We start from the raw sequence: 15199 nt of genomic DNA, 5'->3' as shown, positions 1-15199 counted from the left end.
AAGAAAAAACAGTATCCTAAAAATCTTGTAATAATATGCATACATGGGTGAGATGTTTGTGTGTGTGAATCTGTAGAGCATATTGACATAGATGCAGAATCTCAACTGAAATAAAGGCTTAAATCCTAATGCTAAATGTCGATAATCATAGTGCAAACAGATGTTCACTAAACCGATAACCATGAATTTGATGAAGATCTGAAGTGACACGAGGTTGGAGAACACCGAATACTAGAAAACAGAAGTGTTTACTGGCAACAAAGGAATAGCTGGCAAGCAAACCATACAAACATTGCACAAGGGACAATATCCATGCATATTTGTCCCCACTCTTCTTGCAAGGGAATTAAAATCTTCAAATTGGGATGACACTTGAAATATAATGTGGTTCCAGGGCATCAAATGCAGGGTCTCGAGTTGATAAATGTTAGAGTGATCAAAGACTGCCGTAGGTAATTCATAAATTAAAAGAAAGATAAAGAGAAAAAAGTATAGTGAAGTTAGTTATCAAATTGTTTGAGATGAACGATAGGATGACACATTCAAGCACCTTGCCAGCGACGTGGTAGCAGCTGTCACATTCTACCAAAAGGGATCAACATCAATGAATATGTTTTCCATTTCATTTCTTTCTTCTTGTTTTGTTGGGTATACTTTGGATGTTAGTGTTGCAGCTCTATCAAGAGGCAAAATCTCTCAACATCAAGTTATGAAGCAATTTCATTGCAGAGGTCAATTCATGAATATAGTGGGAGAAAGAAACATGCAATCTTTTAATTGAGTTTACTACTACTACTACTACTCCTACTACTACCACTAAAACTACCGCTACCACTTCTGCTTCTGCTACTCCTCCTACTCCTCCTACTTCTACGCCTACTCCTACTCCTACTCCTACTGCTACTTGAGAGAGAGAGAGAGAGAGAGAGAGAGAGAGAGAGAGAGAGAGAGAGCAGTTCTAATAAAGTACATTATTTGCCATTTTGCATATTGTCTATGACTTTATAGGTTACTAAATTATATCATAAGCTTGATTTTGTACAAATACGCCCAAAACCAAGGCACAATTCAACCATGTCATTTAGTTTGATAGGCTGCATTATAGCAGCTTGCAGTATTGGTTCTGTAGGTACAATGAAAAAAATATAAAGAGTTCCATTGATAATTTCATTCACATCACCTGCTAACTAACTCCACTAAACAAACCAGAATAATAACTTCATCCAATGTGCAATTTTATAGTACTTGACAAATATGCATCAAATTTCATAAAGTAGTCATTTATTTCATCACTATACAGCAAAGAAATTACCTTTTCTGTATGAGAAATGTGCCCTATTGCTGAAAATGAACAAAGAGAAAAGCAACAACAAATTAGTAACTTCATACTCACAAATACAATAAAAGGTACCATGATAAATGTGGGCAAGTATGTATGGATACCCATATCTTGCCTGTGATGGAAGCCTTTTCATCAAGCTGCCCATATATCGCTTCCACAAACTCTTTGTAGAAAGAAACAACTCCTAAAATAAATCATTTAGTACAATAAGTTAGGGATTGGAATTACATAGTGTCCCAATAAGAAAACACAACAATTACAATAAAATCTCCACTTTCCGGATCTAAAAAAAGATATACATAAAGAAATATGAACGTACACACAAATGTATGCGTGGACATGCACAATTCCTATATATACAAGAACATACATGCACGCATACAAATATACATGTGTATATACTCACATACACAACATACATAAGTTGTGTTCATGTATGCAGTTATGTAAACTATGCATGGATGTATATATGTATTTATGCATGCATTCATGTATGCGTATTATTGCATGTATTATGCGTATTCTGGCTTGTATTTACTTTGTAGTTAAAGATTTTTAGGTTTCTGTGAATAGTCACAAAAAAGGACCTGGATTTCCTGGGATGAAGAGGACATGCAACAAAGGGCGATCACAGTGCACCTCAATCAGTTCAGTTATAAATCTGCAGGTACATCAGTTTAATTAAAAAAGAAAAACCAAAAAGGGCTCTTCTCACTCTACATTGGAGTGAAGATGATTATGTTGAATTAAAAATGATAATAAGTAACTCAATAGTTAAATGTAGGGAAAAACTGACTGGGTTTTGAGATTCTTACCCGGAAACATTGCATAATCTTAGCTGAGCTTGTTTCTTCCATTGCAGACGTGAAAATCCCCTACCCATCTCACACCTGCAACAGGGAGAAAGTTCCCCATTAAAAATCCAAAAGCCATTTTAAATATTACCAAAGAATTAGAAGGTGAAGTAACACGGTGGGTCATGTGAATTTCGACAGCATACTGCATTGTCGTCTAACACTCATCCACAACCTACTCTTAGAGAGAGATAGAGAGAGAGAGGTTGGGTTACCTGGTAGGGTAACAACGGAAGGGATATGCAGAGAGCAGCGGCATCAAGTGAGAGAGTGGAATTGCAGCGCAACATTATTGGATTCTCCCTGTCCCAAAATTGCCATTAACGCAATTCTTACCGTGACGTATTATTCCGGATTTTCCCTGACAGTACTTTTGTTGCACCAGCCAACGCACCTGTTTATATGCGTCCTCCCTCCAAAAGCCTAACCGATGCGGGATTTGGATGAAAATTAGGGAAAATAACACTTAGATCGGAAATACTTCTTGTATTATGCAAGGATTCATATTTTCCAGATATTTATGCTGAGGTCACATTCTTGCTCATTCTTAACATCGAACTATTTTTTACTTCTTTTTCCTTTTTTTTTGGTTTTTTTTAAATTGTGGGGTTGTTTGATAGGGTCAAGGTCAATTTGGGGTATGTCTTTGAAAGCCCAATTTCAAAGTACTTCGGTTCGACCTCTTGTTCACTCCTCACTCTCTCCATCTCTCTCTCCCCGGCCCCCCCCCAAAAAACCACTAAAGACCGACTCTCTCTGTCTCCAAACCACCAAAGCCTGACTTCAAGATTTTTTTTTACGAATTTCCCGCAAGATATCAACCAAGCTTCATATGGGTTTTTTTTTATTTAATTTAATATTTACTAGTTTAATTTAGAAAATACAAAAACAAATGAGAACATTATGGTTTTTCCTTCGTGGCTTTGGGAAATTAGGGTTTTATAATTATAGAATATCTTTTTCATCTTTGGTTGCAATTTTAGGTTATTCTAAAGGTCTTTTATAATTTGTAAAAACCCTAAAGATTACCTAGAAATATAAAATAAAAAAACATAAGATACCTTGCTTTTTATTTTCTTTTATTTTCTTTTTGCTTTTTACATACGTGCTTATAACTTTTAATATTGCGACTTGTAAGGGTTTTTACGATTGAAATTTGTAAAAGCCCTTAAAAGATAAATCCAAAAAATAGTAGAAAAAAAGAACGAAATTTATTTGGTACCAAAAAAAATCTGAACTTTTGGTTTTTAAATGAAACTTGCAAGGGCTTTTATATTTTGTAAAATCCATTAAAAATGAATCAAAATATTTTATATTTTGTACAAGCCATTTAAATTTTGAACCAAAAATGCAAAATGTTGAAAAATAACTGCACTTATATTCTGGTTTTTTAATAAATATTCCTTCCTTTTATTTTTATTTTTATGGGTTAAGTTGGCATTCTCATTATCTAAATCTCAGTTTCTTAATTGGGCTTTTATGGGTTTTTTTTTATGAATGTTAGTTTTTCTTTGGTATATTTTCTTTTTTGGGTGCAGTTGGCACACAGATACATCTGTCGTTGTAGAGGTAAGGTGCACCTTCAAATTTTATCATGATATATATTTTTGATGTAAAATGTTCTTAGGATTATCTCAAAATCTATTTTTATATCTAATTATAAAATTTTAAATTTCAAAAATGGTTAAAATCAAGTAGATCTATAAACATATGAAAATCTTGAAAATGGACGGTGTAGATAATATGTTGTAAAATACATTATTTATGAGACTTAAAAACTTTTTATTTTTCATGGTCATACATCTCGATGTCGAGATGATCAATTAAAAGGTTTTTCAATATCAAAACTACCTTTTTGGATGGATTTTTTAGGCGCATCCGTAGTTCTACATTATAAGGTTGCATCCTTATATAAACTTTTTCCTTCTTTTTTACCTTTGTTTTATTTTCATTTAGTTCTTTACAATCTTACATGATGTTCTTTTGGCTATATTGTAACCTAAAACTCAATTTCTTGTTTGTTTGGTTTGTTTCCTTGTTTTGTTTTGCTGTGTTCTCATTTTGGGCTTTGCTACATCTGAATCGTTATTTTGTTTGCATCAATTTAGTTTTTCGGTGAAATTGAATATCAGCATGAGATAAATCCTGAATCGTTATTTTGTTTGCATCAATTTAGTTTTTCGGTGAAATTGAATATCAGCATGAGATAAATCCTAGTTTATGTATTTAATTCAATATTTTTTTGGTCTTTCTGGTTCATTTTCATTGTTTATTTTGTAGCCTTAGGTTTTGGTCTCTTTTTACTTTGTTTATTTGCATTTGTTTTGCTTTAAATTGATTTTTGCAACTTCTAACTCATGCTTGAACACCCGATGGGCCCTTTGCAAAACTAGTTTTTTCTTTGTTTATTGTACTCACTAATTCTTACACTGATTTGTGGGGTTATGTTTTCTCTTGCTCATTATTATTTTTTAACTTTAATTTAGATTTTTCTAGATTTTAGCTTGTTCCAATTGTTGTTGCTAATCAACAGCTAGTCATGCACTCTTCCTTCATCAAAATTTATTTTTTCATACTTTGGTTATTTTTTCTGGAGTGTAGTTGTTTGAATAGACTATGTGCAGATGTGATTTTTCATATCGTAGTTGTCATGTAGATGTTTATGATTTTAAGATTGAGTCTGATTGCTTGCTGGGTGCTTTTGGTTATGATTTTACATGATTTTTGGTGGCCTATTGGTTGATTTATTGATTTTTATTTTAGTGATTGAAGGTAAAATATATTCATTTACAATGCTTTGTTGTCGGAAATGATTCTATTTGAAAAAAAGAAAATTGCTTTTTGCAAACATGTTTCCTAGTTTCTCATAATTTCCCTATGTTTATGTTATTGCTTAGACATGGTTAATGAATCACATATATGTGGTAAATTTTGAATCACAGATATAGGTTTGAAGCAACATTTATTTTGGGGGACTCATTAAAGTTATCATCAATTCCATTGAAATTCCAATTCAGTTCAATAATTTATGGTCTACTACTACTTAATACTTTGCTAAGAATATATTATGGGCATTTTTTTATGTATCTACCTTCAATTTTGGCATGTGTTTGATAGCAAGCCTCTTAAAACAATGCATTTGTATCTCTGATCAATATCTGTAGAGCAACTAGATCTCTGATCAATATCAGTAGACCATCTATATCAGATATTGATTTACAATACTTTATTGATATTCATTTACTAAATATCAGTAGAGCATCTATATCTCTGATATTCGTTAACAATGCTTTACTGATATTCATTTACTAAATAGAATCAAAAGCAATAAATTTATGTTCTATGTCATAACCATCAAATTTATCATTGTGATATCTTTTGTTACATCAATATTTGTAAGATCTACGTAGGCTATGTGAAAATATTGTATTTCTCAATATGTAAAATTATGTACAAGCACTATCAATTTATAGGGTTACAAAGTAGTACATAATAAATAACCTTCCTAATATGAGTACACAAAAAATGAAATGAAATATTGTATAGAGGCAATATTTATAGGTTGTTAACTCCCCTTCAAACTTGTGATGGTTGGAAGCGAACCATTGAGAGTTTCAAAACAAAGCTTGAGAAATAAGGAGCATTGTAGGGCTTCGTAAAGAAGTCTGCAAGTTGTGCAGCAGATGAGATATGTGGTAGAGAGATTGTCTCAGCTAAATATTCATATTGAATAAAATGACAATCTACTTCAATATGCTTCATACGCTTATAAACTTATAGATTCTTAGCAATATAAATGACACTTTTGTTATTACAATATAAGGGAGTAGAAGTAGAAAGTTTCACACCTAAATCAGTTAATAACTAGTGAAGCCAGACAATCTTTGTCGTTGTTTGAGCTATGGCTCAATATTCAGCTTCAGCTGTGGACTATGCAATATGTTTTTTCCTCTTACTCTTCCAAGAATAAGAGAATCACCAAGAAAAATACAAAATTTGATAGTAGACTTCCTATCGGTTGTGGCCCCCACAAAATCAAAATGAGTGTAAAGCACGAAGTTCAAGAGTGGAAGATGAAGAGAACAACATAGCACCATCAAGCGTGCCTCGAATATAACTGTTATATGTCATTTTTGACACCTTGTATTCTCGAGGTGAATAAGGAAAGAGCCCGGTAGTGACCTGGTCCCACTGGTGCCCAAGATACCGTTAGACCACGGGAACAATGTAGCTATAAGCCTAATATTGAATGATCTCAAATTGCATGAGAGGGTAATTACCCGAAGGATACCTGTAAAGTTTCGTCGCGTTCTATTGAGTTTTGAGATGATTAGTATGATACCCAATTTGCAAAGCCAGTTCCTATCATACTGAAAATAGACCTTATAATTATATCCCTATTTTCTGGGTCTCAAAGCAATATCAGACCACCATCATTGGATCTGGAACGTCGAAATCCCCTAGGTACCAAATTTTGGCTCAATTTGATCCTCCGAGACCATTGGATCCTCCGAGACCATTGGGTCTAACTTACCATAAAATGGTGCGTTTTACACGATTGTGGTGCAGCCCCGGTGAACCAGTTTCCATTTATGAAAATTGTGTTTTCTCATTTCTGGATGATTTTTAAATTCTCATGACTTGCTCATTTTTTTTCCAATTAAGCTAAAATTCAGACACAAGCTAGATCTCAACGATACACTCGTTTTAACATATGGCATACATCATGATGTGGCCCGAAACGAGAAAATTTCTAGAGAGAAGATGGGCTTGAAACAAGAAAATTCAAATTTTAAAAAAGAAGAACATCCAATTCTTTGTGAGGCCATAGCTCAAGATCCCGATGTCGGATCATTGCAAGTATGGGTCAGTTGCAGTCGTGCTTCGAAGAGCTATAGTTTGATACAATTTTTGCGAATGATCGGAGTTGAATGGCACCGAATTTTGAGGTCGAAAATGGTATACTTTATCGGTCGCCGAAATCCCATTTTTAGGCAACTTTCCATAATTGATCGTGATAGTATCCTCTTCAATTTGTGATCAAAATGAAAGCTTGGAACGTCATGGATCATGCCCGATTGGTGGTCTACGAATCACAAAGTTTATTGACTTGGCCAGATTTTGGGTTCTTTCTAAAAAATCAATTTCAAGACGATCAAAGGGTATCAAAACATGTGCAATAGTTCAAGCATCGATTTTACAATGTTTGATCGCTCGAATTACCACCATAAACGTCTAAAAAAACTCCCAAAGCCTAGCAATGGCAAGAAGCCTCTCATGGAGAGATAGTTTTGTCAATTGTAGAAAAGTGTTGAAAGGTATTTTGGTCATTTGGTCTAAAAACGGGATTAATATTTTAATGCATAAAATGTGTATTTTGTGACAATTTTGGTAGTTTTTGAGCAATTCACCCTTGTTTTGTGGTTGCTATATATAAGGAACTCAAGTCATTCGTAATACTCTCTCTTGAACTGTTGAACATTTGGAGTAAATTCTTGAATTCTTAATCATTTGCTCTTGGTTGTTCTTTTGTTTTGCTTTCAAGTTCAAGACTCAAGAGGATAGGAGAGAGAGAAACATTTCTTAGAGAGAAAAAATACCCCTAGGAGCCATTCACTCCCTAGAACCTCAACGTCCCAATTCCCTTAGGATTCCCAACTCCCAATCCGATACTCCCTCGGACTCCCACCTTCCACACACCTTAGAATCCGTAGCTTCCAATCCTACACCATAGCATCCTATACACCTTAGCTAGCTTATACCTCAGCCCATCCCATACATCATACTGGTTAGGTGCCTCGATCTCACCCCCAAGGTCGGGATGACCTGGTGGCATGGTTTCGAGTTCGAGATGGACCCAGAACCTGAGATCACTCTCTCGGGAGCCTCGTAAAGAAGACGCGGGCGAAGAATTTTAGTCGTGAGGCGAGATTTACCTCACGTGGGTTCATGAAACGCTCGGGCTAGCTCACGTGGGTGCCCTCCTAGATCATGAAGAATGCCCCCCAGGCCTGAGGCCGATTCGGCTTCAGCTCCCTTGACTCGTTTTTCTGCGTTCCTGCACACACCCACACATAAGATGTCCAAACAAGCGGGTCTGAAGACCATGACTTGTTGAATATGAAATAAAATAACATGAAATGACGTGAAATAAAAAATGAAATGGAAAGGTATGAATTAAAATGAAAATGAAAATGGAATTAGAATGAAATAAAATGAAATAGGTAGAAAACATAAAATGATATGAAGTAAAGTGAAATAAAATAAAATAAAAGGGACAAGTAAAATAAAATAAAATAGAATAAAATGAGGTAAATAAAATAAAATAAAATAAATTAAAAGAGGTAATTACAATGAACTAGAATGAAAAAAAATAAAATAATTAATAAAGATAAAGTAAGGTAAAATAAAATGAAAGGGGTAGAGAGAGATAAAATTGAGTAAGATGAAATAGAAATAATGAGTAATGGAATGAAATGAAGATGAATGAAGAAAGGTGAAGTAAAGGAAAAATAAAATAAAGGTGATTCGGTTAAGTGAGAGTGAAAGTTTGTTGGGTTATTGGGTTTAGAGAGAAGGAGACACGAAGGGGATGTTTGGGAACGTGGAAATCTATTACGTGACAATAGATTACAAGGAAATATGCCATTTACACTGTTTGGGTACACTTTAATAGTAAGGAAATGGAAAAAGATCTGAGATTTCTCCAAAAATCACGAAATCCATTACGTGCAGTGAGGGGTGAAAAATTGATTACAAGGTTGACGGATAATCTTTGAAAATCTTTCACGTGTGTCTCTCTGCCCTATCCTCACTTAAAAAAACATTTCCCTCTCTCAAGTATACGTTGTATTGTATAATTATTAGGGTAAATAGAAATTGAAGTAGGGGATATGAAAAGGGGAATCTAAATTTATTTGAACAGGTATACCAGGACAATTTTCTATAGCAATCATAATAAAAAATTTCTACATCCCTCACTCCCCAATTTGGTTGTAGCCCTCATCTGATTCTCATATAAAAACAAAAAAATTTAATAATTGGTAAGTGAAAGTAAGGGGAAATCTAAATTGATTGGTAAGTGAAAGTAAGGGGAAATCTATATTGATTTCAACAATTGTAGAACTTGATGAGGGACAATTTTCTATTGCAATCATAATAAAAAATTTCTACATCCCTCTATCCCCAATTTGGGTTGTAGCCTGCCATCATCTCTCATATAAAAACAACAATAATAAAAATAATAATTGGTAATCAATGAGAAATTACACAACACAGTCAAAATAAAAAATTTCACACAACATAATTCTCATAAGAGATAAGTAACAGCTCAATTGAAATAAGATATCTCTTTAGTCTCCTCCAATGCTTCAAAATTTTCTACTGCAATTACCAAACCTTCTAGTTTACTAATCAAACTTCTTCCTATTTTTTAACTTGTACCATAAAGATTTTGATTTTGGTATCATAAATTTATTGCTTATTTGAAATTATATAGAGAGAGATATTTGAAATACTTCTATAATAAATAAATAAAGATAAGGCTTATCGCAATAAAATCATGTTATTCCGATCATATTATTCCAATGACTTATTATGTTGAAACCAAAGTCTAATCATATTAACCAAATATAGCCATATTTTTCATATTTGGATGGTAATGCATTTTTCATTTGTCTTCTATACATAGCCAAACAGTAGCAATGTATTTCCCAAGTTGCATCTGAATATTATCCAAACAGTAAAAATCCATTTGCAGGTAATGTATTACGCAGTAATATATTTCACAGACAATATATTTTCAGGTATCCAAACTGCCCCGAAGAGTTTGTTTTGAGTGAGGAATGTTTGACGAAACAAAACGAAAGGAAAAAAACAAAACGAAAAGGAGTGGGGGTGTTTACTTTGGGATTTTAGAGAGAGAAAGCGTGAAGTGTAAAGAGAGGAGAACACGAGTGGGTAGAGTGAGAGTGGACGGTCGGAGATAACAGACAGACTGCCGCCTGGAGCGACAGATTGAAGGGGAGAAGGCGGAGAGTCATGGGAGTAAGGGAGATGAAGCAAACCGCCAATGGTGGAGTTGTAGCAAGTTAGATGTGGCTCTTGAATGGGTGAGAGCAAGTGGGTGGATGTGAAGAAGAGAGGAGCGAGAGAGAAGAGGGAGAGGCAGAGAGAGAGAGAGCAGTGAGGTGGTGCAAAGGTGGCAAAGATGGCTGCCGCCTGAAGCAGGAGACTAAAAGAAAGGGAAGAAGGTGGAAAGAGGGTGGCGACTGAGGAGAGGACGACAGAGAGAGGATGGCGGTTGGTTGAAGGGAGTTAGAGAGAGAGGGCAGCAGAGTGGTGGAGGTTGTGATCCAGCTTTCCGTGAGGTTTCTTGAGGTTGTTTGGGTACAACTTGAGATGGTTGTCCCGGCTGTGTAGTTAAAGATACCAAGTTGTAGACTAGCTTGCCAAGCAGGGAAATTAACAGGAGCTGGTGAATAGCAGCAAGGAGATCCTCAGGAAGTGCCTTCTCATTGGTTTAGGTTCTGGTGGGTGTAGAGAGTGAGAGAGACGAGGAGAAAAAGAGGAAAGGGCGGCAGCAGTCTGGTTGCAGGCCGCTGTGAGGTGGTTGTGGTTGGAAGAGAGAAAATGGAGGGGGCTGACAGGGACGGCGGTAGGTGGCACACGGCAGTGGTTAACGTTCGCTGGAGTTGTCGCGCACGACAATAGGGAGGGCTCGACAGGAGAAGGGTGGCGCACAGTGGGGTGAAAAGGTTTGGGTTGTGCATGGTAGGGTGATGAGGGTTGTGGGCACGTGGGAGCACAGAGAGAGAGGAGGAAAGGGTAGTCGTGCAGGAGCACAACAGAGGTGATGGTCGAGGAGGAAGGAGAGGCGAACGATAGGTTGCTGCCGTGTGGGTGTGAGATAGTTGAGGTGGAAGGAGAGGCGCACGGCAGGTTACTGCCGTGTGGGCGTGAGATGGTTGGTTGTGAAGAGTGTGAGAGCGTGGACGTGAGGGTGTCACGTGCAAAAGGGAAGAGGGTGGCCTTGAGGGTGCACAATATGAGTGAATGGGAGATTTGACATGAGGGAGCATGGCAGAAAGTGGGTGGATGTGCAAAGAGAAAAGGTAAGAAAGAGAGACAGAGAGAGAGAGAGAAAGAGAGAGAGAAATGTCGTGCTCATTAGTGGGTACTGCTGTGCAGACATAGGAGAGAGAGAAGAAAGAAGAGAGAGAAAAGAGTGAGAAGAGAAAAGAGAGAAGAGAGAGAGATAAGAGAGAGAAAGAAGCGGGAGAAAGAGAAGAGAGAAAGAAGAGGAGTGAAAGGGAAAGAAGAGGAGAGAGAAAGAGAGAAGAAGAGAGAAGAGAGAAAAAGTTTGGCCCGACGACTAGACTGACACGGCGGCGAGTCTGGCGTGATAGTTAGACGGGCACCACGGCAAGACCGACACGGCGGCTAGATTGCTCGCCGGCAAGACTGACACGGCGGCTAATCTGGCATCGCAGCTAGACGGGCACGGCGACTAGACGGGCACGACGGCTAGACTGCTCAGTGGTAAGATTGGCACGACGGCGAGAGAGAGAAAGAGGAGAGGAGAGAGAAAGAAGAGAGAGAAGAGAGGAGAGAGAAAGAGAGAAGGAGAGTGAAGAGAGAAGAAGAGGAGAGAGAAAAAGAGGAGAGAGAGTCACCTTAAGCCCAAGGGTACCAGCTAAAAATATTCTCTCTCCTTTCTCTCTCAAAATGTGACCCAACAGTGAATAAAAGATAGAATTTTTATTAAGCCAAAGTGAGGTCCTTAATACAATATCATCACGTGATATGTATACAGTAGGGCCCAAACATGGATGGATAATCAAATTGTGACCTACTTGATAAAAATTAACAATTAAATGAATTAAAGAAGTTCTAAAAAAAGGGGGAAAAATGACTATTTTTCCCCTACACCAACAATCTGTGAAATTCTAAATCAGTCCCTGTAATGGTCGTTCATCTGTACGAGCATTCCGTGACTGATTCGAGGCCTTTCCAGCTACCATCCGGTCAAAAGAATACTATATGCTTGATGAGCTTGAGAAGACGGTCGTTTTGGTATCCATTTTGAGTCATGGATCGGAGTTTTGGACCATGATCATGATGCTGCAAAAACATGAGAACACGTGCAATCTTAGATTTAGGATTCAGCCTATTTCTTAGTGTTTTTCATCGATTTCTTCATTGTGGCGTAACAGGCAAGTCACCACAATCATTCTACAAAAAGAACGGCTCGATTTGGTGCCTGGATGACTATTTTCCAAATTGGAAAACTTTGGCAGGAATTTGGATTTTGGTGGCCGCTAGAATTTACCACTGTTTATCTCCTATTGCCCCTGCACCAACAATTTGTGAAATTTCAAATCAATCCCTGTAATGGGTGTTCATCTGTGCGAGCATTCTGTGACTGATTCGGGGCCTTTCCAATTACCATCCGACCAAAAGAATACTGTATTCTTGATGAGCTCAAGAATACGGTCGTTTTGGTATCCATTTCGAGGCATGGATCGGAGTTTTGGACCATGATCATGATGCTGAAAACATGGGAACACGGGCAAACTTAGATTCAAGATTCAGCCCGTTTCTCAATGTTTTTCGTCGATTTCTTCATTATAGCGTAACGGGTGAGTCATCAAGATCATTCTGCAAATAGAACAGCTCGATTTGATGCCCAGACGACTATTTTCCAAATTGAAAAACTTTGGCTGAAATTTGAATTCCGGTAGCCGGAATTTGCCATTGTTTATCTCCGATATCTGACGAATCTGACCGTCCATCACTCGTGGGGTTCGATCCGAAGGAAGCTCTCGATCTTGTGTTTATAACGGGTTTGATTGTGTGTCAATCCGTTGCATGAATGCCGTGATGTGGGCATTCAATCAAGGGAACGTACTGCTGTAAATTTTTTGCTACTTTTAGAACTTTCTGACGAACTTCTCTCTTCGATTTCTCTCGGCTCGAGTCGTATCATTGTGCGTGCCGCATATCAAATCGACCGGATCGACGAGACAAAAATGTTCTCAAAATTGGGGCTCGATCCAACCCGGGATGAGGAAGATACGATTATGTGAATTTTGCCCCCAAATTGAGAACCATAGTTTTCATTAATGGAGACTAGTTCATCGAGGATGCACCATAATAGTGCATGACCTATCTATTTTGGGTAATTTGATAATAACTTGGTCCAAAAGTATCCGAATGCACCAAAAATTGGTAGTTAGGGGTTTTCAAACATTTTGAATTGAATGGAAGTAGTCTGGAGATCGTTTAACGCTCCGATAATGGTGTTATATTTCAGGATCCATTTTCAGCATGTTAGAGGCAGAATTTCCCAAAACTGTTTTATCGTTTGCATTGCCTTAAACTCATCGAATTGTGACAAAACTTGGCAAGTATTCTTAGGAGACACTTAGGAATGATATTGATTATTCTTAGGTCATTCTGAAATATTTGGAAATTCATTTTTGGATCAAGGTTTATTGTCCTACGACTTCTATAGTCTATAGGCATTTTGGTACCCGCGGACCTAAGTTGCAAAGTGTTTGCTCCTTATTCTCATCGGGATATAAGTGTTAAAAATACCATCAAATGCAAAGTATCCTATACACCTTAGCTAGCCTATACATTACCAATCCCATACACCTTAGTTCTCATACACCTTAGTTCTCATACACCATACCTAAACTCAATCCTTTTAAGCCCTACACCTAGACTTTAAATCCTAGCCTAGACTCACAAGGACCAACCTTTCTCTCATGTGCATGCAAAGGGACCGATGAAGGTGTACCTAGGCTTGGTCCATTTTAGGTCCACTCTCTCTTCCCTCTCCTCTTTCTCTCTTCCTTTTTTCTTTCTCTCTCTTCTCTTGTCTCCCACTTCTCTCTCTCTTCTTTCTCTTTCTCTCTCTTTACTCGGACCTGGGGTGGGTCCGAGCCCTCACCCTCCCCCTCTCTCTTTCTCTCTCTCTTTCCCTCTCTCTTATTCAAGCCCAGACCTGCGTCTAGGGCGAGCCTAGCTTCCCTCCCTTTCTCTTGTCTCTCTCTCTCTCCTCTCCCTCAGGTCATAGACCCACACCTCAGGTGGCTCCACGCTTCTTTCTCTCTTTTCCTCTTACTCTCCACCCTCTCTCTCACTCTCTTTCTACTCGCTATCTGCCCCTCTTTCTCTCTCCACTCTCTATCCTCCCCTCTCTCCCTCTCCACTATCTATCCATCTCTCTCTCTCTCTCTTTCCACTTTTTATCTGCCCCTCTCTCCCTCTCCACTCTCTATCCACCCATCTCTCCCTCTCCACTCTCTATCTGCCCCTCTCTATCTTTCCACTCCCCACCCCTTTCTCTCTCTCTCTCTCTCCACTCCCTACGGCCCCTCTCTCTCACACCCCTCTCATCCGCCCCTCTCCTTACACCCTCTCATCTGGCCCTCTCCCTACACCTTCTCATCCGCCACTCTTCCTACACCCTCTCATCTGCCCCTCCCTTATCTCACCACTCAAAGCTCGGTCCATCCTCAAGCTCGGTCCATCCTCCCTTAGCCCCCTTTCACTCACTTTTCTCTCACTTTAAACATTCTCTTCTCTCTCTTAATCCCATCTTAACTTCTCATTTATTTTACTTTGTTTTTATTTTCATCATTTCTTTATTTATCTCTTTGCTCATTGCTTATTTCACCTCTCGAACACTTGATTTGGGGTCTTCTTGAGATAATACCCTATGGTTTTAACTCTTGGATTGCTACTCTAACCACCAACTCATACAGTGTAGTCGAGTTATAAGAGACACTGATTCTCTTACACTCGGGTTGAGGTCATTCTGAGTCAGATTTTTTTAGAGTCCTGACCCTTTCACTACTCTAACCACTGAGTCACATAGTGTTCGGGTTGTGAGAAGATTTCATCTCTCTCTCTCTCTCTCTCTCTCTCTCTCTCTCTCTCTCCCTGTCTCTCTCTCCCTCTCTCAAATTTTTATCTGCCTTAGTCAGTTTTAGAG

General features: G+C 37.9%; 1 protein-coding gene across 24 annotated transcripts in view; it reads right to left on the bottom strand.

The window, feature by feature from the left end:
* Window positions 1-2487, bottom strand: part of LOC18444477 (uncharacterized) — a 42942-nt gene extending 40455 nt beyond the window's left edge. For 17 of the 24 annotated variants that reach the window (XR_016044569.1, XR_016044568.1, XR_002282654.2 and 14 more), the window contains exons 1-5: window positions 2412-2487; window positions 2158-2232; window positions 1930-2003; window positions 1455-1526; window positions 1313-1341 (exon numbers count right to left, since the gene is read on the bottom strand). Coding sequence is in view for 19 of the 24 variants with exons in the window: in XM_020673702.2 (XP_020529361.1) it covers window positions 1313-1341; window positions 1455-1526; window positions 1930-2003; window positions 2158-2232; window positions 2412-2455 (294 nt within the window). In the remaining 5 variants the exon portion in view is untranslated. Of the gene's footprint in view, window positions 1-1312; window positions 1342-1443; window positions 1527-1929; window positions 2004-2157; window positions 2233-2411 lie in introns of all 24 variants that reach the window. The other 7 variants (XR_016044572.1, XR_016044571.1, XM_088852081.1 and 4 more) reach the window with 1 other exon arrangement.
* Between the last annotated feature and the right edge of the window lie 12712 nt (window positions 2488-15199).

The sequence above is a fragment of the Amborella trichopoda genome, chromosome 11, assembly GCF_054954075.1.
Source record: "Amborella trichopoda isolate Santa Cruz 75 chromosome 11, AtrichopodaSantaCruz75HAP2 v2.0, whole genome shotgun sequence".
NCBI lineage: Eukaryota > Viridiplantae > Streptophyta > Magnoliopsida > Amborellales > Amborellaceae > Amborella > Amborella trichopoda.
Note: the sequence above shows the minus strand (reverse complement) of the source record. Positions and strands in the feature narration are given on the sequence as shown.